The sequence below is a fragment of the Gymnogyps californianus genome, chromosome 3, assembly GCF_018139145.2.
Source record: "Gymnogyps californianus isolate 813 chromosome 3, ASM1813914v2, whole genome shotgun sequence".
Taxonomy (NCBI): Eukaryota; Metazoa; Chordata; class Aves; order Accipitriformes; family Cathartidae; genus Gymnogyps; species Gymnogyps californianus.
The window spans coordinates 124,195,704-124,218,537 of NC_059473.1; the positions used below are offsets into that span (position 1 = coordinate 124,195,704).

A 22,834-nucleotide genomic window follows, 5' to 3' on the forward strand; every position below is an offset into this window, starting at 1 on the left:
GTAGAGAAGGCAAAGGGAGTCTTGGCTTGCCTACAGATGATATCACATGGACGCAGCTGGCCCTCACGTGTTGAGCCACCTGTGTGCACTTGTTTCAACCTGTGTTTTGCTACACACCCTAGCTGCAAATATTTCACAACACCTTAGAGAAGGGTTTAAGCAGTAGTTCCTCCCTGATGGACCCAGATAGCGGGTCCCATCTTTTGCAGATCATTCCCCTGCTCGAGGTGATGCAGCAGAGCCGTTGTGAGGGGTGATTGTGGATGACATTAGGAGATGCAGAGATCATATTTTTGTTGCGGTAAAAGGGTGATTCTTAAAACAACTAGTCCTGGCACCCACAAGAAGAGTTGCCTTCCTGGATTTGGTCGTGAGTGGTGCAAAGGACCTAATTCAAAAGTTGTTTGTGAGAGCTGCTCTGTAAAAGTGACCACAGTGCAATTAGGCTTAACCGTGTTGTGGGAACAAATACATTCAATATGTGAATATTTAATCTCAAAAAAGCGAATATGAGGAAAGAAAAGCACCAAAAAGAACAGTCCAGAGGAGCAAGAAGCCTGCAGCTGGCCTGAAAGCTGTTAAAAATGCCGTGCTAGAAACCTCAGTAAAATATTTGCTTTGACTGCGAAAGAAAACAAAAAGATCTAAGAAAAATCCCTGCAGGGCACGAAGGGTAAGTCAAGAGAGGCTCTCGCAGGGAAGAGCTCAGTGGTGAACAAACAGCTGACAGAGGAGAACGGCAACTCCCATAAAACGTGGCAGGTCAGATTCAAGTAGGAAAGAGGGCTAAAAAGGAAAGTGAAGATCCCTTTGCAACAGACACCTGAACTGATAGTAGAAATGTCTGTAAATGCATGGAAAGCAGGAAGCCATTGGGGGAGTCCTTGAGGAGAAGGGAGTAGAAGGACACTTAGGAGTGGTATGCTGTAGCTCAGTACACTCTTCTGTCCCTGGCAAGATAGTAAAGGCTATAATAAAACTAAAATTGCTGAGCATGGGCTGTGAATTTCTGGACATTGCTGGCACAGGAGGCTGTGGAGGTACTCAACACCACCAGGCCCAAAAAGGGTTAGACAAATTCACGGGCAGCAGGTCCTTAAATGGGTATTGAAAGGATGGGCAAGGATGTCCCCTGCAACATCCCTAATTTTGTAATTATGGATGCTGGGGCAAAATGGGAGGACTGGCCCACAGACAGTGCCCAGGCACACATGGTCTCCTTGAACAGCAGGGAAGGCATGGAAAGAGAAGGCAAAGAGAGGCAAAGAGAAGCAAAGAGAAGGTATGGAAAGGGGTTGCCAAGAAGAAGGAAAAACAGCATCCAGAGACAGGCAAGGGAGGGTACTTGGTGTCTGGAGCCAGGCCAGCGGCAATATGCTGCTGACTGTGGTGTTTAATCGCAAGCAATGAATTCGTAAACCATTTTTCTGCTCAGTTGTGAGCCGTGAATGAAAATGTGCAGCCCTTGGAAGAGCCTGTGGTCTGGTCTGCTTGATGGCAGTGCCCGTGCAAAGGTGACAGCAGGGACTTCAGCTGCTGAGAGCTTTCTCATGGAGAAACCTCTGGGAAACACCCTGGTTGGGATTGCTCACACATCCCTCAGCTTTTATGAGTTGGGTGCCCATTGATACAAGCCTCCATGGGCTTTGGCTTTTGTTGGGAGGCTGAAATCCTTTCCGCACTCAATTCATTAACTATTTAATGAATTGAGTTGCTCTCTGGAGCGTCTCTCACTGGATGGCTTTGCTTTGCAGAATTGTTACCCTAATAAGTCCCTGTTTTGCCAACTGCAGCACCTGAGTGTTGACAGACTCATCACTCACAAGACCTAAGCTACTGCTTCATGCTCTAGGAGGTGCAGAAACTGCAGTGAGCCCAGGACAGGCAGCAAACAAAGCTTTAACCACAACTAGGTTAGCCTCGAGGTCTATAAAAACCTCTGCATTTGGAGAGAATCAGGAGCAAATATATCCAAGCTAAAATGGCAAATGTAACCAGAACAATGTCTTCAACAGTTTAAGACTGTATTCTGCTCCCCACTGTGCTCAGAGGTGTAAATCAGAAGAAACTCTGCTGAAATCATTGCACCAACTTCTGACATCATGAAGATCAGAATCCATCCATGGCTGAGCATGGAAAGACTCACCAAAATGAAACGATGCTGATCTTTTAGCCTTACTCTTCTTGATAGCCCATTGCCAAAAGGTCCCAGGGTCTAATCCTGCTGGGCACCAGAAAATTCAGGCAGAAGGAGGCTTTCCCCTCTTTTCTACCTAAAAGGCACACTGGAAAATCTGCCACAGTTTTGTTGAGGCACAGATTGCTTTCTCCTCAACTCTGGCAATATCGCAGAGGTCCAGGAGGCTGTGCTGTAAGACAGCAGGGGTGGACTTATCATCTCCTCTAACGAAGGATTGCACAACCTATATATCTGCCTCTGAACTGGTGGCCAAGCTCTGCCTACGGACATCGCAGAACATGGAAGGTGCACTTGAAGCACCAAGACACACACTTTGGGGTCCCATGAGGCACCTGAAAACTGCCTTGTCTATCTTTTGTCCCTCTGTGCCTCAGCCTGGTGACACCACCTTGCTCAAGTACAGATGATCAGCAGCATTGCCTGACCCCTCAAATTAACTGAGGAAAGCTGGCATAGCCTTGCAGGTCCTTTCCAGGCGTATGGTATTGGGAGTCACGACAAGCACATGACAGTCCTTATGCCTAGTCCTTGAAATATGGAAGACAGCAACTCTTGCTCCAGTATCTCCTTGAGAAGGTAGACCAACAGCAGCAGAAGCTACAGAAGAATAAATGGAGACTCCTGCCCATGTCTGACAACTTCGCCCAGCATCGGTTTCTTGTTCAAGCTGACCAGGGCTCATACCAAAGAGGAAGGTCCCTGGAAAACCAGCATGAGGGAAAATGAAAAAGAAGATTTAAAACATCACGTCACTGGGGTGGTTCGAGTAATAATTTCCATAAATAGATGTGGCTTAAAATGTTTTACATATGGTGCAGGTAATTAGTACTGAAAATGTTTTGGTGCCTAAGTTAAAGAAAAAAACCTGAAACCACCTTTTCCTTTGTTCTTTTTTACTCATAACTATTATATTCTGTTTTACTTTCTCACTTTTTTCCCTACCATTCCCTACTGCAGATCTTTTCCATGTTCTTAATCAAAATAGAGAGAACTGTCCAAATTTTCCCTTCCAACAGCAGAAATGATGTAATATTAATGACAGCTCATTAATCCTCTTTCTGAATTTTCAAAGAAGCACTAACTTCCCATTTAATGCAGTTCTTTTTAACCTAATTCCAGCTGATGATTATTTTTCTTTTTATGGTGACATATTTTTCACATTTGTAAGGAATCAATATGAAACCTCTGAAAATAGATGGAGACAGTGCTTCCCCACTAGAGAGTTGTGGGCATTTAAGGAGGAATTCCTGCTGGGATTTATTTGGTAAATGAAATAACTGGCTAGTTCATTAATCACACTCAGATACGCATGGCTATCCTCATCAAAACCTGAAATGCATTGCTGCAGAGGCAAAATTAATACCTAGAGCTAGAAATCATTGTGTATCCCTCAAATGACTGGTTGACATTATATTAAAACCTACTTTTTTTTCTGTTTTCTTTTCAGGTTACAAGAGCAAAGGCAAACTTAAACCTAACACCTTTCCATAATTTAGCCATAGGCTCTAAAATAACCCCGATACAGCTATGCCAGTGAATCAAACAGGGCAAGACCTGGGCACTGGAGCACAAACCTTCCTACTGTGCAATGCTCAGAGCTGCCCCTGGCACAAGCTTGGCTCTTGCGCTCTCCCTGCAATTTCCAGATGCAGTCTAAAAGCTGGCAGAGATCAGAGACCGTTCCCAGCAGGCAATTTAGGTGAAGCCAATCCATGCTGGAGGCTGGGTTTAATGGTATGGACATAGCCAGACTCTGCTTTTTGGCCTGGAGATAAACCTGGTGCAGGTTAGCTCCCTAGCAGAGATACGACCATCAAGCAGCAACTACTTCTGTGCTCAAAGAGCAGTTAAATTGAGTAGCAACAAATGGCGCTACTCATGCTAACCATGAAGCCTACCTGAACTGTGCAGCTTCAATATAGCTTCAGGTTTATGATTTTCTTCCGTGCTACGGGGACCAAAAGTTGTGAATGAGGGGCAGGTCTTTGAAAGGTACCTGCTCTGTGGACATCTGAGTGGACATCTGCTGGGTAAATCCCACCAGACCCCACCGTTTCCCCGAGGGATGCCATCACACAGCATCAGCTTCCAAACGAGGTGTACAGGATGACCATCCAGGAGCACGGCAGCCTGTACGGCTGTTTTTGTTGTGCTGGAGAGTAACTGCCACCAAGCCTCAGCCGGCAAGCAGACAATATATGGCACAGAAACCTTGAGCGAGCTGCTGTGGCCAAACACGTTGCACAAACGGAGGTGGCCCGAAGCAGTTTGCATGCAGCTCAGCACATTTCCCGAGGCGATGCTGCAATATTTTGAAAGCCATACCTCGGTTCCTCATAGGAGGATGGTAACGGAGAGGATTCGTTGGACCTCCCCGCTGCTCCCCAAAGCTGCGGGGATTGTCTGATTGGCCACCAGAAGGCTGTGAAGATCAAGCATCCTTCACCACCCTCCAGGAACAGCATAAAGCCAAGTTCTGCTCCTTCATCTTAATGCATCTGGGTGTCTGACACCGATCCAAGGACTGTTCCAACCTAGAGCCTCCTCTTACCTGGTAATGACCGAAATCTTCTCATTATTCAGCCTCTCTTAAAAAGTTCTGTCCTTCTTAAACGGGCTGGAGACTTTATATCTTTCATGTATAGCTGCATTTCACTGTTACGACCTTAACTGTGCAGTTAACTCCAGTCTATCAAGAGTCAGTTCTAGAGATTTCAAATATCAATAAGGGAGAAGAGTTTTTGTTGGCTGTGGGAAGAGAGCTGAGAGGAAATGCAAACACTCAAGTATTTATCCTGGAAATCATGTAATTCTTGAGGTGAAGGAAAAGCAACAACCTCTAAGCAAGAATAGGGAGAAGCTGGATTTTAACTTAACTGTGAAGGAACTTTTTCTGGTTTTTTTTTAATTAGAAAAGCTTGGAACACACATCGGGTTGTTTTGTATAAATATAGCAAAAACGGTCTTATTTTTCTTTCTGAATTAATAGCTTTAACTTCCGTAAGACAAATCAAATTTATTGTAATGTATTGCAAAGTATTAAGCAATCTAGGATAAATACTTGGTTAATTAATACATTAATTAAAAGGGGATTTAAACCTGTATTTTTCTGTACAGAAGTTTCTTCCTGTGCCACGATCCTACGTATGCCCCAGGGAACCCTTAGGACAATAGACATTATTATAAAGAAAGTGTGTAATATCTCTTCTAGGTAACGCTTGGTCTTGAAGAACACTTCTGTATGTCACATCTCAGCCCACTATGACTGTGGAGGGACAACCCTCTTACTAATGTCTTGGTCTCCTTTCTCTGTAGTGACGGGAGTTCCCAGTCCACCCTCTGCCATGAAAATCCTTTCCTTTCTCTTTGCTCTCCTTTTGGTGGTATTTCACGGAGCTGCAGGTAAGGTGTAAATGAAGATGAGGGGCTATATAGAAGGAGATACTGGTGTCTTATAAAGGTCTCCTGTCCCCTTCGGGAAGTGGCCAAGCTGCCTCCTGCAAAGAATCTTCACACATATCATCAAAACTTGTTGACAGATTACAGATGATACATGAAATTAGGAGGCAAAAACTCCAGCCATCAATTCAGTGCCTTTGCTGCTCCTCTGAAAATCCAGTCTGAGTTGAAAGCACTAGGGGCAACCCCAAAATTACCATTCAGCACGAGCATTTTCCCCATTAAAGCTTGCAGACTTTTATACTTAAATCACACTGTCTCTGGGTCACCCTACAACAAACACTCGTAATCAAATATTCTTAAGCCACACAGAAAAAAAAGGAATCTGGTCCCACGCTCTCCAAATATGCTTTGCTTCAGGACCTAGTACTTGGGGTGGGGAGGCAGAAGATCGTGAGTTAAGACTGAAATGCTACTGGTAGCTTCTGCTCGGTGGAGAAACCTGTGCATCCGTAAGTGGTGGTGTAAGGCTGTGCCTGTTGGGGGGATGCAAAGGAGTCTGGAACCCAAAACCCACCTAATTGTCCGGAAAAAGGGACTGTGTTTAAACATCATCCCTGAAAATAGCACAATTGCAGTGCAGGGCACTGTGTGCACAAACAAGTGGCAGCGGAGGTTTGGGGTTGATCTCTGTGGGAACAGGATGGAAAGTGCCCTCCGGGGGAAAAGACTGTGATGAATTGCAGAAGACCAGGAATGTGGGAGAAGTGTCATATATGCTTGCCTGATCTTATTCTTACCTGGGCCTCTGCTTGTGGCAGTTCTCATAGGCAGGACACTGGGCAAAGTGTTCCTTTGGTCTGTTTTATGTCCTTATTTAACATACAGATACGCACAGTGGACGTTTGGGCTGTTTTCAGTAGGACCTGTCTTCTGGGTATAGTAAAGCAAGAAATTTAACTGGAAGAAAGTGTTTCTGAGAGCTGAGACTGCTCACAATCATCTCTGCAATGTCCCACAGACAGATAGTTTGGGACCAGAGGTGTTTTATTCAGCCTTGCCAGCACTCCTTTATTTCTGCCTGGGATTTTCCGGGTACTGCTGTGTGTGCATGCACCACACCGCTCACGTGCTGCGGATCTAATGCACCAGGGGTGCGCTGGATCTACTGTACGTGTGTAATATTCACGGCCTGTTTGCTGGAACAAGCTCTCCGCTTTCTGGATATGCTGGACTTAGTGTGGTTGCATGGATGAGCTGTGAAACTGGAATTTATTGGTTCATGTGTAGTCAGTCAGGTGCATCCAGAACACATCAGCCTGCCAGGCTACATCTCTATTAATCAACCAAACAGGGCCAGGCAACGTGCTGCCTAATTGGTAGTCTGCTCCCTAGGGTAAATTTGACAACTAGCACTTTCACAGATAAAACCTGTTCTGGGAATAGCGCAGGGTGGTGGCCATTCCCAAAAGGCAGTTTTAATGTGGATATTCTATTTTAACGGGGAAGAAAGTTTAGCCATGTAGATAAGAGCAATGCCACGCCGCTCGGCCTCAGACCCGGAGAGCAATGCCTGGCGTGCTGTGTTTGCTAGCATGGAAGTGGTGGTTCTGCATGCATTGTTGAGTTTATCCGTATACGGGGGCTATCTATATGGACTGCTAGACACCAGGACCTTTTTTTGGGACATGCGTGAAATCTACAGGGAGGGAAATAGGCCAAATCTATGGAAATCCAGACGCACAGAAATCCTCATCCTTCTGCCCCTAGAAGTGGCAGCCTCCCAGCTGAGCTGGTGCATCTCTCCTTAATTGTGACCTACAAGACTTTAAGAGCTGGTAAGTGTCCACTTACTGTTTTCTATCAGGTCTCTGGTATCCATCCCTGAAATCTGGGTTCCTAAGGGAGTCCTGGGCTTGGAGACACAGTTCTTACATCTGAAGAAGGGATCAGAGCATTTGCTTGATTGTTCTGCCCATAGACCTCCTCCTCTGAGGGTTGCATTAGGACTGCCATGACTTTGGGCACCGGTGTGGCATGGTGTCAGCTGACAAGAATTTAGCAAAATGCAAAACCCTGCCAGAAACAACTATATCTCCTGCGTTTTTTTTTTATGGTACAGGCTTTGCAATACCTCCAAGACCTTTTATGCCATGTGGATATCGTGGGACTTTCTGCTTCCCTGGGACATGCCCTCGTGGCAATGCTTATCTGGGGGTATGTCGTTTGGGGCATTCTTGCTGTAGATGGTAAGTTTAGGATTTAACTGGGCAAAGATGACTTTCCAAATTTTCAGTTAAGTCCTGTGTAGCAGGATTTTCCCCATCAACATAAGCCTGAAAACCCTGAAATATTCTTTCCTTTGTGTAGGCTGTAGTGCGGCTAATTGCAGAGGATCTCCGGGGATCTGGGGATGATCATTTTTTACATCGTTGGATTCAGGGAACTGTTGTACCGATCATCAAGGATTTGTCATTCTTTCAATAAAAGCAAGATCTGGGGAGGTTGTATGGCTGCTGTGTGTGGTGTTGTCATTCATTTCTCCCGAAGTGTTATCTCCCTTTATATATTTGAGCAAGAATTCTGAAATCAGGTTAAACCTACCAGGAATGCATAGTTTACCAAAATATTTTCCCCTCTTGGGTTGCTGATCGAATGAGTGCTGGCATGTTCTCCACCCGTGCCTGCTAGGAATCCTCTGCCGTGACCAAAGCTGGGGTCAGTCACCGTTCCCGTAGGGAGCACAAAAGTCTTCTCCAGTGTGATGCTTCATAGCACCTCTGCTCTGAAAACTTCAGGTTCCCACCTCCTGGTCCAGAGCTTTCAGACCTGGGAACAGCATCCTGTTTCATTATAGGAACTAAGAAGGACACACTGAGCAGAACAAAAGGAGGCAGGTGACCTCATTTTAAAATTCGAAGCCTGGTTTTACCCTTGGTTGTTTTGTCTGACATAAATTCAGAGTAAATCTGCAAAATTCTTATCAGCTGCAGCAGCAAATCAGGAGATTGGAGTTAGACCTATGACATTGCTTGAGACAATTAGACAACATGTACGAAAGGCCAATACCCCTGCTACTTCAATCACTCCTCTTGCAAGACGTTTCTCCTCTCCTGCCCTGAACCCTAACAGAAAACTCAGAAGGTGCAGGTTGCTCAGCGAGCTCCTGTCTCTGCAGCTGCTCTTGCATGGTCAGGAGCATCCTTGTGCAGACAAATCAGCCTTCGGACTAGCACTCGGTGGCCACGGCCAGTAAATAGTTTTCTGCCCTGAGACTAGCTGGCAGGGCAGAGCTCATACACGTACAGCTAAACTCAGCCTCCAAAGCAGGGCAACCTCAGCCTGTCCCCAACTGCCCTGAGCTCACGCTGTCTCCTGAGTCCGGCCCAGCTATTACCAGGGACTGAGCCCAGGCCAACGAGCACTGTGCCAGGATGACCCTGGGGCTTAGCACAGGCCAAGGACCTGTCTGAAACATCAGTCTGGGTGTAGCCACCCTTTCCCACAAGCAGAGGGAATTTAATAGCAAACACGGCCAGGCTGAGCTAGCTGCTCTTAGGGCGCATCTTTGGGAATAAGGGGAATACACGTATCTCTGAAACACAGTGGGAAACGACCTCAGCCCTCCCATGGCCTGTGTGAAGGGCAGCACTCATGGATGCTCAGCAAAGGTAGGAGCAGTAATGGTTGGCTTTTTAAGGGAAACAACCAACCCAAGTGCCTACTTGCAAAGGACTGACTCGAAGCCCCGAGCTTGCCATTTGTTGCAGAGCATCGGGCCTCCCTTCAAAGCAGATGTTTCTGCAAATGACTCTGCCACCATTGAAACCACAGCCTTGTGAAGGGCAGGAAACTGGGCCAACGGCCACCTTGCAGGGATTCCCCTGGATGGAGACCTGAGGAAGTTGCCAAGTGGAACCAAACCAGCAATTTACAGTTTATGTCCTAAGAAGTTTTGCACAATCCACGGTAGGTGAGTGTTTCTTTCACAAACTGGAATGGCTCAAGATGTTTTGCTCAAGGACTGAGGACTTTGCAGAGAGGGTTCAGTCCTTGTTATTTTAGATTCAGCTCTGGAGACGAGCCAGTGTCTGCAGCCAGCATCATGCAGAATACTGTATCATCACGCTTTTAGCTCACCGCCACAAATAGCTACCCTTGCATTTATCGCTGGGGAATGGCTTCAAGAGCCAGCTTAGAGTGAGACACCAGCTGAAACCTCACCCCCTAGGATCCATGCTGCACGTCTTCTCCCTCCTTCTGACCCCAATTCCATCTCCCCAGCACCCGGTGTGTGTTTGAATTCGTCTCACAGCTCTTCCCAGGAGGTAGAAATGCTGCCAAGGATGGAATAGAAAATACCAGACAGATAGCACCAGAACTGGTGGGGTGGGACTGTCCATGCCATGGCCGGATACAAGGGTATGCAGCGGCTAAAGCTCATTGTAGATACACATCAAGCCCTCGGTGGAAGGGCTGGTCATGCAAAATCACAGTTTGTGTCACTAGGACTCTACTACATCCCCCAATGGTACTGCTGTCACTCTTTTAGCTCAGCCCTTCTCTCTCTGGGCAGGTCTGAGAGGGGACATTGTTTCATGGCACAAAGGCACGAAGAATAGGAGATCTGCTCACTCCAGTGCCCCAGCAGCCCTCTTTGCACATGAAGCTTCACTGGAGAAGGCAGGCGCTCCCAGCACCTCACTGGAGGCACAGCAGTGCTACCAGCACTGTCTGGGTCTCTCTTTTCCATAGTATTTTTGCTCAGTCACGGCTGCTCGGTGTGGCCTGACATCCATCGTAGAGAGGATGAATGTGGATCAGGACGTGGAGTTGTGAGCTCAGCCTGACCTCAGGGTGAGCACACACAAGCGTTCAGGGAGGGCTTGGGTGTGTATGGGGCAGGATCAGTCCCCATAAACAGCTTGGATGCAACTACCCGGGGGTAAGACTGAGATGGCTGGCCTCAGAAAAAGGCTGGTTTCGTGTTGGTTTGCATGAGTCCGAAATATCATGGGAGGTGACCAACTTTCAGTATCCTTCTTGTAATCACAGTACACAGAAATAACGTTTCCTTAGAAGTGGGCTGTGGAATTAGCAGTTTTCTTGTTTCAGGAGGGACTGGCGAATAGATGGAAAGTCTACCCAGAGAAGCCACTGTCATCTGGGGTGGGTTCATCTGCACTTAACATTAGATGGCAATGTTCCTTTTATAGACCATGGCAGAGAAACAGGAGTTTTTTAAGTGGGATTTGCCAGGCCTGGTTTGGACATCACCATGAGGATGACGTGACTTGTGCTCCGTCTGCTGTGGAAGGAGCAGGAGGTGAAGAGCTTAGCCCAGCTGCTTCATCACTGCAAAAATCTGGATGTGGCCACTTGAATCCTGCCCCTGGTATGTATTGGCAGGCGCTCTTGTTTCCACTGTGTCACCTCAGTCCCCTTACATACAGCAGCAGGCATTGGCAAGCTGCTTTGCTAAGCAGGATGGTACCTTGGAAGAGCAACGGCTGGTGGCCTCCTCCTGGACCCTCCACAGCTCCCAACCTTGTGTCACAGGTGAGCCCCTGCAAGAGGACATCTGTCTCCCAGCAAAGTCCTGGACCAACGTGCCAGGTCCGTGGCTCCTCTGCTTCTTCCAAACACACAGCGGCTGTCTTCCACCATTTCTGCAGTGGCTGGATCACACAGGCACTTGGCATCTTGACAAAGTGGGAGAAGGAAAGGCTCGGCTGCCAACCTCCACTGCTGAAATCCCCAGCCCCTGGTAGCTGGGAGGATCATGAGTACTCTTCCAAACATCGGAAGAGGCAACCCAAAACTCAGGCATGCAGCATAGCCCCCTCCGGACAGGCAAGGACTGTCACTTGTCCTGGTGGCATGCTGATCCTACAGCTACAGCCAGAAAATGCGAAAAGGCCTTGGCTCAATTTTTTTTTATGTCTTCTGAGCTGTCATGGCATCAGAGCCGCAGGAGGCAATGGGCTGGGAGCAGCTGCATCTGGTGCTCAGGCTCCTTACAGAGCTTCGTTAAGGTGGCAATTAACTACATCTCTGTGCTGTTGCTCTTCAACACATGAACTAGCTCAGTTTTGGGGTAGTGGAGGAAATAAGAAGCTGTCCTGAGTGCCCTGCTCCTGACCACCATGGCAGAGTAGCGCTGGCTGCCAAGCCATCCCCCCGGAGACAGACCTGCAAGTACTTTGTACAATTATTTCCCTCACTGGGGAGAGAAACTGAGGCAGAAAAGAGCAATGAAATATGATCAGGCATTGGGATAAAAGGTATATTCATGTAACCACTCAGCGAATATACATTGTGCATGAGTATGTTTTTAATATATATATACATATGCTTGATGAATCTGCCACAAGGCTGAAAAAGTATACGAAGATGGCACCATCAATACATTGCGAACCAATAAAGGGTTACATACAGCAAACTCCTAACATAACAAAGTCACAATTAAAGCTTGTCATCCATGGGATTGCCAGTTGGACAGAGATGTCATCCCATGTGGCGTCTTCCCAGTTACTTTCAAGTGAAGCACAGAGAGCACGCTTCACTTGCGGGGAGGAATACAGAGCTCCTTTGTGTTGCGAAAGCAGATTGCTTGCCAAGGTCTAACGAACAGGGATGCAGTGTGTCCCAAGATGTGTCCAGCAAACCACAGCGCCGAACGGCCCTTACGCAAGGCGGGATGACACAAGACCCTGGGCTGGAGGCCTGGGAATCCTTCTCAGAGGTGTCAGAAGAGGAAAGCAATGCTTCTTTTTCTCTGGTGGGGAGAGAAACAGGCAAAGGAGCTTTTGGGCTGGACATTTCGAGGTGTCAGCCATCCCAAGGGATACTTTGCCACGTGGAGAGACCAGCTGGCTGGGACCAAACTGCTGCCGCTGCCGCCAGGAGCCGAGAGGCTGCAGGAAGCTCCTACCCCCGGGCTGTCGAGTGTGTCCTCCCACTGGTGACTGGTCACATCTCCTCCTGGATGGGCTGTCCCCTCTCCTCAGTCCCGTCCCTGTGCAGGTGCTACACGACACGTAGGCAGGGACCCTCCTGTTCATCTCTGCCTCCTTTCTCCTCTCCCCAGAGCTGTGACCCTGCTGACGACTCCCAGCCATGCGGATCCTGCCTCTCCTCTGTGCTCTCCTCCTCCTGATGCTCCAGCGAGCAGCAGGTAAGCAATGTCTGGGGGAATGTGGAGGATTCGTCCTTTGTCAATATTTTGTAGGGAGGATTTGCCAGCTGAGATGGTGAGTCACATGTGACTTCTCCTGGTTGCTGTGGCATCCCCCCTGGGGTCCCTGACACCCCATACTTTTAAGAAAAGGCTCCTGCTGCAGGTTCTGCAGCTGGGACCTGAGCTGGGACCTTGTAACAAAGCTCTTGCCCTCCAGGGGTGAGGATTTGCCACCTTCTCTGTACCTGCTGGCCCATGCCTTTCCGAGTCAGCAGCACTGGGCAAAGCAGCCCTGCTGGAGAGGAGGAGGAGAGAGGAAGGCAAATCCTGCTTCCACTGTCAGTGTCCTCCCTTGCGCCAGGAGGGAGCCAGCAGACGTGTTGGAAAGCCTCTCCCGGAGGCTGCTGAGGGATGGTAGCGTCTCCCATCCAAGTGCCATAAACATCACCTTGATTTCTGCTCCAGATGCCTGCCTGGGCATTTGTGGCAGGGGACAGTCAGGGGTGGGCTAACGCTGGCCACGCAGGGACGAGGGGCTGCGCTCAGCAACTCAGCAGGGCTATGCTGAAGGTCTCCTCTTTCTGCGCTCTGCAGGGCTGTCCCTCGCTCGAGGATCGCCCCAGGACTGTGAGCGCCGCGGGGGCTTCTGCTCTCATGGGTCGTGCCCTCCGGGGATCGGTCGCATTGGCATTTGCTCTGAGCAAGACTTCTGCTGTCGTAGGTAGGTTCAGGGCTGCCCAAAGGGCTGAGGTTGCTGCCTGTTGGGGTTAGAGGTGAGGCTGTTGAAGAAAGAGGGGAGAATATGCAGCCCAAGGGCACAGGGACATCCCCGAGCCCTCACGGCTGCCCTGGTTGGGACAGGCACTGCCAGATCTTTCCTCCTGCAGGCGATGGTATCCCTGATGGGCTCCTGGGTCCCTGGCGCCAATCTCCGAGCAGCCCTCTGAGATCAGCCCGCGCCCTCGCAGCGTGGTCGGGGCGATGCTGCGTGGAGGCACCAGGCACCGCCAGGAGCAGTGGCAACCTCGGACAGCCGGACCGTGGTCCCGCGGGAATCCCCTACCCCAACATTCCCAATACAAGGTGGTGGTTTGCATTCCTGCTGCTGAGGGGGGTGTGTGTGTGTCCTCAGAGAGCGACGTGCGGGCGTGCATCTCTTTTCTCTGCGTGCAGGGAAGGGCAGAGAAGATGGGGTGAATTCCCGATAGGTACAGACCCATAAACACACCCCCCCACCCTCACCTACCCTCTCCAAGTTCACCCTGAGCCACAGCAGCATCCCCCCAATGTGAGGGGGGACGCACAGGGACCCTGACACCAGCCTCCCCTCTCAGCAAGGGTGTCCCCCCACCCCACATCCAGGGTCAGGGATGGGGGGGGTTGCTATGAACCTCTTAACTTCAGTGGATGCCTGCTAGTTGTCCATTGGGTCCCAAGCCAGGTCAGGAGTCCCTGTGGGGCTATTCCACAGGACGTGCCACTCTGGTGGCCTTGTGTTCATCCCTAGCTGTGAGACCTGGGTGCCTCACACCAGGGGGGTATTGTGGTGTCCAGAGGTAGCTGGGGGGGGCTGGGGGAAGTCATCCTGCCCCTGAGGAAATAGGGACTGGTGGCTGGACCAGGGGGCCACTCAGGAGCTTGGGATTGCGTTGGGGGTCAGCACCGAGGGGGGCGGTTCAAGACCTGGGGCTGGGCTGGGGGGTCAGTTAGGAGCCCAGGGCCAGGCTGTGGGTCAGCATCGTGGGCGAGCCTTGGGGCAGACCGACGATGTTCAGCTCAGGGTGGCCGTGGGGGTGGCCCCTGCACTGCCATGGGACAGTCCCCATGGGGGCTGGCAGGACAGGGTTCATTCCATTGCCCCCAGCCAGGGAGCAGGGAAGTCCAGGTGGGGCTGGGAGCAGCCTCAGCCTGGGGCATTGGGCATCTCCATGGGCACGGGCCAAGGCCAGGCTGGGACATCAGCTGTGGGTCAAGGACCAGGTCTGGATCAGCAGGGCCAAGCTGCAGCTCTGGTGAGGGTCCAGCACAAGATCCCCAGCTCAAAGCAGCTCCGCAGGACAGAGGTTGGCCCCAGCCATGGGTCCTCTGCAGTGCGGGCTAGAAGCCCTCTCCACACCCTAATCAGCAGCCCTTGGCTGGCCCAGGACTGGTCCTGAGCCTGGTACCAAACCTCCAGGAGTGAGGATGCTACCAGGAACCTTACACCCACAAAGATACCATGACGGACGCCCAATCCTACTTCTATGGATTGCTGCTCAGGGGAGATCCCCATCATGCATCTCTCTGATAGACGGCACCAGACCCTTGGTCTCTGATGTATCCAACCTCAAGACCCTTCATCTATCCAGGATCCAACTCCCAGAGCTTTAGTGTCTCTGGGCACTGGACCAGCGCTCTTGATACTCTCTCCCATACCCAGTACTGTGGCTTGAAGTTTGCTAGAGGACTGCACAACCACGCAGACACACCATAGACAGACTGTACAAAAATTAGTTAGAAATAAAGTTTACTAGGAATATAGGACAGATTATGGTGATCAGATGTAGGGCATGGCCAAAGACGTATATTGACCAGCAGCCTGCTTACATGATCTTCACCCCTTTCATCCCTTGCTTCTCTGTTTTTCATGACCTGTTCCTCCATGACCCACCTTGATCTTTACCTTTCTGAAGCATCACATAATTCCTATAAATCCACAAACTCACTTGATCAAGCCCACACCTCCAAGGCCTAATAAGTCCTGTTCACCTTCATTCAATAGTATCCCTTAGTTTGCCTAGCTTTACACTGAGACTTTCTTCTGTTGAACCATATTTGTGGGATTTGTACCAGGAACCACAATTTTAGGAATAGTAAATTCAGACAGGATTATGTGAGCTGTGGTGTATTGGGTTTGCGTGGCAAGGTTTTGGTAGCGGGGGGGCTACAGGGGTGGATTCTGTGAGAAGTTGCTAGAAGCTTTCCCTATGTCAATAAAGTTAATGCCAGCGGGTTCCAAGACGGACCCGCTGCTGGCCAAGGCCGAGCCCATCAGCAACAGTGGTAGCGCCTCTGGGATAACAGATTTAAGAAAGGGAAAAGAAGTTACAGGGGAGTTGCAGTTGCAGCCAGAGAGAGCAGAGTGAGAAGATGTGAGAGGAACAACTCTGCAGACACCAAGGTCAGTGAAGAAGGAGGGGGAGGAGGTGCTCCAGGCGCCGGAGCAGAGATTCCCCTGCAGCCCGTGGGGAAGACCATGGTGAGGCAGGCTGTCCCCCGGCAGCCCATGGAGGTCCACGGTCGAGCAGATATCCACCTGCAGCCCGTGGAGGACCCCACGCCAGAGCAGGGGGATGCCCGAAGGAGGTTGGGACCCCATGGGAAGCCCGCGCTGGAGCAGGCTCCTGGCAGGAGCTGTAGACCGGTGGAGAGAGAGGAGCCCAGGCTGGAGCAGGTTTGCTGGCAGGGCTTGTGACCCTGTGGGGGACCCACGCTGGAGCAGTCTGTTCCTGAAGGACTGCACCCCGGGGAAGGGACCCACGCTGGAGCAGTTTGTGAAGAACTGTAGCCCATGGGAAGGACTCACGTTGGAGAAGTTCGTGGAGGACTGTCTCCCATGGGAGGCATCCTGCGCTGGAGCAGGGGGAGAGTGTGAGGAGCCCTCGCCCTGAGGAGGAGGGAGCGGCAGAGACAACGTGTGATGAACTGACCCAAACCCCCATTCCCCGTCCCCCTGTGCCACTTGGGGGGGAGGTTGTAGAGAAAATAAGGAGTAAAGTTAAGCCTGGGAAGAAGGGAGGGGTGGGGGGAAGGTGTTTTAAGATTTGGGTTTATTTCTCATTATCCTGCTCCGTTTTGACTAGTAATAAATTAAACTAATTTTTCCCCAAGTCGAGTCTGTTTTGCCCGTGACGGTAATTGCTGAGTGATCTCCCTGTCCTTATCTCGACCCACGAGCCTTTCGTTTTATTTTCTCTCCCCCTATCCAGTTGAGGAGGGGGAGTGATAGAGCGGCTTTGGTGGGCACCTGGCATCTAGCCAGGGTCAACCCACCACCTGTGGTCTCACGTAATCACTTTTCCTCTGTTCACTATTTGTTTATCTGAGTAGGCATCAGAAAGGTAGCCTTATGCTTGTCACTTCTTGGCATGTCAAATGCAAATCACCTGGGCAAGGATGAAACTGTTCTTGTAACATTAAAAGGAGAGAAAAGTAAAATATTTTGCATGATCCTGCATGTCACACACTACCTGCTTACTGAGTAAACTGAGAGGAAAGGAAGAGACAAATATTTTATCCTTTTATGGGACTGGTTGCCACTGGTGTCTACACCAACCAGTCCGCTTTGTCCATCCCAGGCAGTTCATGCCGAGCCATCGCAGCCTGTGTGCCCCCTGTGATGCATGAGGATAATGGTGAAGATTGCAACAACCCTCAGGAGGTACCTCAGCCTCTCTCATTGCCTCACAGAGGAATAAGGTGCAACCCCATCAATGCCACAAAGATGGGTCACTTTCTGATTGGCCAAGGGGAGATGTGTCAGCGGGAATAAGCACATGTCCCACCCACCAGCAATGGTATAAAACCAGGGTGTTTTGGCTAAAACAGTACTCCTTGGACCCAAGGACATCTGGACGCAAGCGATTCCTGTTGGGTTTGTTACTGCCTGAACACCAAGACCTTCATCAGGTAGGTAACTGCGGGATCTCTTTCTGCAAAACTGCCCATTCAGCTTCTCTGTTCAAGTCCCACCACCCTGGACTTACCTAAATGACAAACGGTTGGAAGTATCCATGCATATAGTTAGGCCATCAGAGATGCCTAGGAAAGAGAATAAACCTGCCTATGAGCCTAAGAGCCCAGAACATTTGGAAGATGGAACTAAGGTTTCTTAACTACAGGCGAGACTGGAAAGGTACCTTGATGCTTGAGGAGGGACCCCGAGATCTTCTGTTCTGGAGGAATGGGGACTTTCCTCAGCAAAGTAAGGAGATCCTTTTCACACAGCAGTATGGAGATTTCCCATCCTTTCAGGCTTTCAGTTAACTCAAAAGGTTGATTTGTGTTTACATTTCTGGCCACCCAAGACACTTCCCTGCGCTCTTGCTCCTCCCTGGGTCAGTGCTGCACGGGGCAGGGGCAGTAAGTGTGGGGCTGGGGAGTGTCTTTGCTGGGAAGCCTGAGAATGGTCTTGAGTTGAGGATGGTCACTCCCAAGCCCAGCTGGGAGGACCTCCCTGAGCCCAGGGAAGCAGAGATGATTGGGCAGGGTGGTTTGAACAGCCAGCTTTGGACTGGCTGAGATGATGGAGAGCACCAGCTAACCCTTCATATAGCATGGCATCTCCAGGTACAAGCATTTCCCTAAATTCCAGAGCCTGGATTCTTTCTTGCCCATAGTCTGACTATGGGCATGGCGCTGAGTGTTGGCACGAGCATCTCCTGATGTGCAAACCTTCTCTACTCTGGCCCTTGGTTAAGGAGAGGCAGAAAAGAGAGAGGAAAGTCACAAGCAGTAATTCTGATCTGCTTGAAATCATATCATGTTTCATTCCTTGATTGGGGACAACCCTGGAGACAGCCGGTTTCAGGCCATAGGAATTTAACACCTTTGGAGAACCCTGGAGATTTGGGTCTTTCCAGGAATCAGGGAATATATATATATATATATGTTGTTCATGAGAAAAGTGTTTGATTCAGGAAGCATGAGGGAGTAAAAGTTCATTAGTTCCATAACTTTCCATGGTATTTTTATATCTGCATTTTCCAAATTTCACTGGACGTTGCTTTGATTGAATTGGCAACAGTTGGCCCCGAGGTCTGTGGTCTGTGCTTTAGTGAAAGCCTACAGAAGACCTTTGAGAAAGTCAATGGAAAAACATCAACTTAGGTAATCAATTTCCAAGAGATTGAGACATCCTGAAATCCTCCCAAGTTATGCAGGGTGGTGCAGGCCTAAGAATTGTTCTTAAGAGAATGGTAGAGGAAACATCATCTGCTTTAGTTGGAGATAGCCTCTCTGCAGTTTGGTATACCGCAGTGCCCAGGCTTCTGCATCGCCTGGGGTCGTCCATGTCCTTAGTGCCTTGGTGTCTCCCTCTGCAGCCCCGTGAAGACCCAGGACAGGCATCAGCCATGAAGATCCTGTACCTGCTCTTCCCCTTCTTCCTCCTCTTGATCCAGGGGGCTGCAGGTGAGAGGGGAAGAGGGGAGATGGGGTGAGGTGTGAACCCCCCTCAGTGGGCTTTTCCATGTCCCGTAAAGTGACCACATTAGTTGGAGTGATGCAGAGCTTAGGGGGGACTGATGAAAAGGTGTTTTCCAAGTGTCCTTACAAGAGAATATGGACTGGGGATGGAGAGAGCCCCTGGAAATAGAAGCCTGGCTTCTTCTGTGGGGCAGGAAGGGATTTGGTTTCAGGCTCCAACCCGGCACCCAGCTGTTCCTCTTTGGTATCTCGGGATGATCTTTTGACCTGTGCAGGGATGTGAGAGAGCCCCAGGGGGTTATTGGCTCAGTGGGTTGCCTAGGCCACAAAGCGGTCCCCTCTTGGCTAGTAGTGTTTAAGCTGAGTGTCCCAAAGCACTATTGCCCCGAGCCATGACCCCTGCAAGGGCTGGGCAAGGGCTTTCCATCCGAGGTCACTCAAAGGCAAGGTGCAGCCAAGACAGGGACGTGGGATGCGAGGAGTGCCCCGCTTGCCAGCTCTGCTGGTCCAGGCAGCGGTGGACACGCAGCTGCGAGGCCAGCATGGCTCTTCCTCAACCTCATGCCTGTCCTTCCCGGTTTCTGCTCTCATGTGCACCCACTTTAGTGTGAAAGAGTCCTTCTAGGTGAGACACGTTGCTGTTGAAGACACGGCTATGGTAAGATTGAAGATGAGGCCACGTATTGGCCTGAAATGCGTGGGAAGCGTCGTCCTTTCTGCAACCACACGCTGCTCTCCCAGATTATCACTTTAAGTGTTTTGTGTGTATCATTCCCCATGGAAACAGGAAACTCGATCCAATGCAGACGAAGAGGGGGATACTGCAAGTTTGGGGGCTGCCGCTACCCTTCAAGACGTATTGGAAGATGTTCAGTATTTACCCACTGCTGCAGAAGGTGAGATCTAGATTCCTGGCTGAGGAAAGAGTCTTGCCCTTTGTCCGCAGAAATATCTGTTAAAACTTTCTTTCTAGCCAATGCCTGGTAAATACTCTCCTGCTTTTATGCTTTGTGGGAGAGGCCCAAGAAGGAAGGGAAAAGCCCTCATGGGTTTGGACCTGCCTGCTGTGGGGCTGAAGGAGCCCAAGGTCAGCCTGCACCTCTCCACTCTCCTTCAGTCCCCTGAGACTCGTTGAGGCTTTGCAGAGGGCTCTCCCAAGCTAGCAAAGAGTGAAGCATTCACTGTCCTTGGACAGCGTCGAGGACACGATCCTGTTCCTGCTGCATCTGCATAGACTTGGAGTCAGGGCTGCCAACACAAAGATAATATGGGTCGCAATCTGTCTGCAATAAGGACTGAACTTCACCTCCGTTGTGCCTGATTCCCTTGCACCATAGAATTGCTTGCATCGCAGGGGAGGTGGGAGAGAGTGGGAGGAAGGGAAAAGTAAGTTAGAAGAGGTGATGTGCTTGTCTGCTTTCTTCGTACAGCGTCTGGGCTTGAGAGCCCGAACTCTGTGAGCAGGATGTCCCCCTCGCTTCTGGCTGCTGGAACCATCTCCTGATGTCCTCTCGCCTCCCTGCCTCTGCCGTCCCCAGGCGGTGTGACAGCAGGAGTGGAAGCCCTGCTCCTGCTGGGTGCCCGGGCGCTCGTGGGCTGGAGACAGCCCGCCACGGGGCTGGTGTGGCTGGGGCAGAGGCTGCTTTTCCCGGCTTGAATAAAGACGAGCAGTTTGGCATTGCATCGGGTGGGACGTGTGGCCGTTTCCCGGTGCTGGAGGGTGTGCCGCGCCTGCTCGCTCTGGGGTGGCGGTGGGTTGGCGGCAGGAGAAGTGCCTGGGGGTGCTGGGGGTCCCGACCGTGTCTGTGCGTGGGGATGCTCTTGCCTGGCAGCGGCGTGGGGACGCTGAGCCTGGCAGTCCCTGCCGGGCCAGGGTGTTTGCTGTGGGTGTGATGAAGCTGCTCCGCTCCCCCTGGGAAGCGGGAGGCCTGCCCTGGTCCTGCCGGTCACGGGTGTCCCTTGTCCCTGGCAGCCACGGCTTCGTGCAGAGTCCTGTGCTGAGTGGTGTGTCCCTGGGGTGGGCATGGTCAGGGCTGCCCACCCAACCCATCCCAAGGCCCTGCTGCTCCTCCTCGTCCTGCTCCAGCATGCTGCAGGTGTCCTTGGTGTGGGCCGTGCGGGAGCTGTGCTGCTCCACAACCCGTCCCACGAAGCAGGAGGAGGAGGAGGAGGCCGTGCAGCTCCTGCTCCAGGTGACCTGTGAAACGGGTCCCATGGACTACGGGCTGGAAATGTCCAAAGCTGTAGTCCCGCAGGGAGTAAGCAGGGTGTCTTCTCCTCTCTGCCCACCTGGACGCAATCATCTGGGATGGCTAGGCTCTTCTCCGTCAACGGCAGTGACCTCTGCCTGTCTGCAGAAGCAAGCCTCATGCTTTAGGTTGCGGAGTGGTTCGATCCACGTGTGTGTCCACGCACATGCGCGTATGGGAGCAACTAGTGAGCCTGGCTGTTTTGGTGAAGGCTTTCCCTTCCGAGAAGCAAAGCCCTCACTGCCAGTGCTTTCCTGAAGGGGAGAGTTTGGTGAGGGATGTTCAGGCCGTGGCCTTTCCTCCTCCTGCGCTCGCCTCACGTTCTATTGAGCCTGCAGCCGTCGCCACGAGCACCCTTCATCTCTGCAGTGCAAAGCTGTTCCAGTGCCCTGGGGGCTCCTTGGCCCAGCACATCTCGAACGAGACTGATGGGGTTGGGGACAGTCACCTCACGAGGTTCAGAGCGGAGAGAGAGAGGAGAGAAAGGGAAAGAGGAAGAAAAAGAGAAAGACTGTCTTTTGTCTAGAATACGTGATGTTTTCTGTTCTCCGTCATGTGTGGGACGACTGACGTGGAGGCAGTGAGCTGAGAGATGGGCACGTTTCTGTGCGTTCATCAGCTCATACAGGTGTGTCCTGGTTTCGGCTGGGACAGAGTTAACTTTCTTTTTGGTAGCTGGTACAGTGCTGTGTTTTGGATTTAGTGTGAGAATGATGTTGATAACATGCTGATGTTTTAGTTGTTGCTAAGTAGCGCTTATCTTAAGCCAAGGACTTTTCAGTTTCCCATGCTCTGCCAGCAAGCAGGTGTGCAAGGAGCTGGGAGGGAGCAGAGCCGGGGCAGCTGACCTGAACTAGCCAAAGGGGTCTTCCATACCATGGAACGTCATGCCCAGTATATAAACTGGGGGAGCTGGCCGGGAGGGGCGGATCGCGGTTTGGGAAGTAACTGAGCCTCGGTCAGCGGGTGGTAAGCAATTGCATTGTGCATCACTGGGTTTTTTTTCCTCCCCCCCGCCCCCCTGTTTTTGTTGCATTCCTTTTCATTACTATTATTATTATATTTCATTATTACTATTGTTAGTATGATATTTTACTTTAGTTATTAAACTGTTCTTATCTCAACCCACGAGTTTTACTTTTTTTTTCCTTTGCTTTCCTCCTCCTCACCCCACTGGGAGGGGAGGGGGAAACGGCTGCGTGGTGCTGAGTTGCTGGCTGGGGTTAAACCACGACAGCCTTTTTGGCGCCCAACGTGGGGCACGAAGGGTTGAGATAACGACAGATCTGATCAGAGTGTGTTAAAACAAACGTGTTATAAGTATTCATTGTATTGGTTTGATAGTCACTGGTTACAATGTGGGTTCGTTTGCTCTCAAAGTTGGTGTTGTGGTTCTTGAAATTGCGTTATGTAATGCCCTACTTGCAGTATATGCTCCCTGTTGTGCTGTTTATCATCTGTGGGAACCGGGCTAGAGTTTTCACGTTGTTGTTGTTGTAACACTGGTTTATGATATGATAGAAGTGCCAGCCGTGAAACTCATCAGGTGTTTGTACTCGGCATTGTTGTCACCTCTGTACTTCGGGAGCTTCCTATGGGAGACTATTAATAATTGTACCT

The 22,834-nt window shown here is 50.5% G+C and overlaps 2 protein-coding genes across 2 annotated transcripts; both read left to right on the top strand.

Annotated features, from left to right (window-relative positions):
- Positions 1-5,544: 5,544 nt before the first annotated feature.
- LOC127014568 (gallinacin-4-like) lies at positions 5,545-7,852 on the top strand. The gene is made up of 2 exons (XM_050894013.1): positions 5,545-5,602; positions 7,722-7,852. The coding sequence occupies exons 1-2, from the start codon at positions 5,545-5,547 to the stop codon at positions 7,850-7,852; spliced, it is 189 nt and encodes a 62-aa protein (XP_050749970.1).
- Positions 7,853-18,890: 11,038 nt separating this feature from the next.
- LOC127014569 (antimicrobial peptide THP1-like) lies at positions 18,891-20,524 on the top strand. Its single transcript, XM_050894014.1, is given in 4 exon segments — positions 18,891-18,950; positions 19,753-19,854; positions 19,985-20,052; positions 20,396-20,524. Coding segments are annotated over 4 exon segments (345 nt in total). The 5' UTR covers positions 18,891-18,892; the 3' UTR covers positions 20,513-20,524.
- The last annotated feature ends 2,310 nt before the right edge of the window (positions 20,525-22,834 follow it).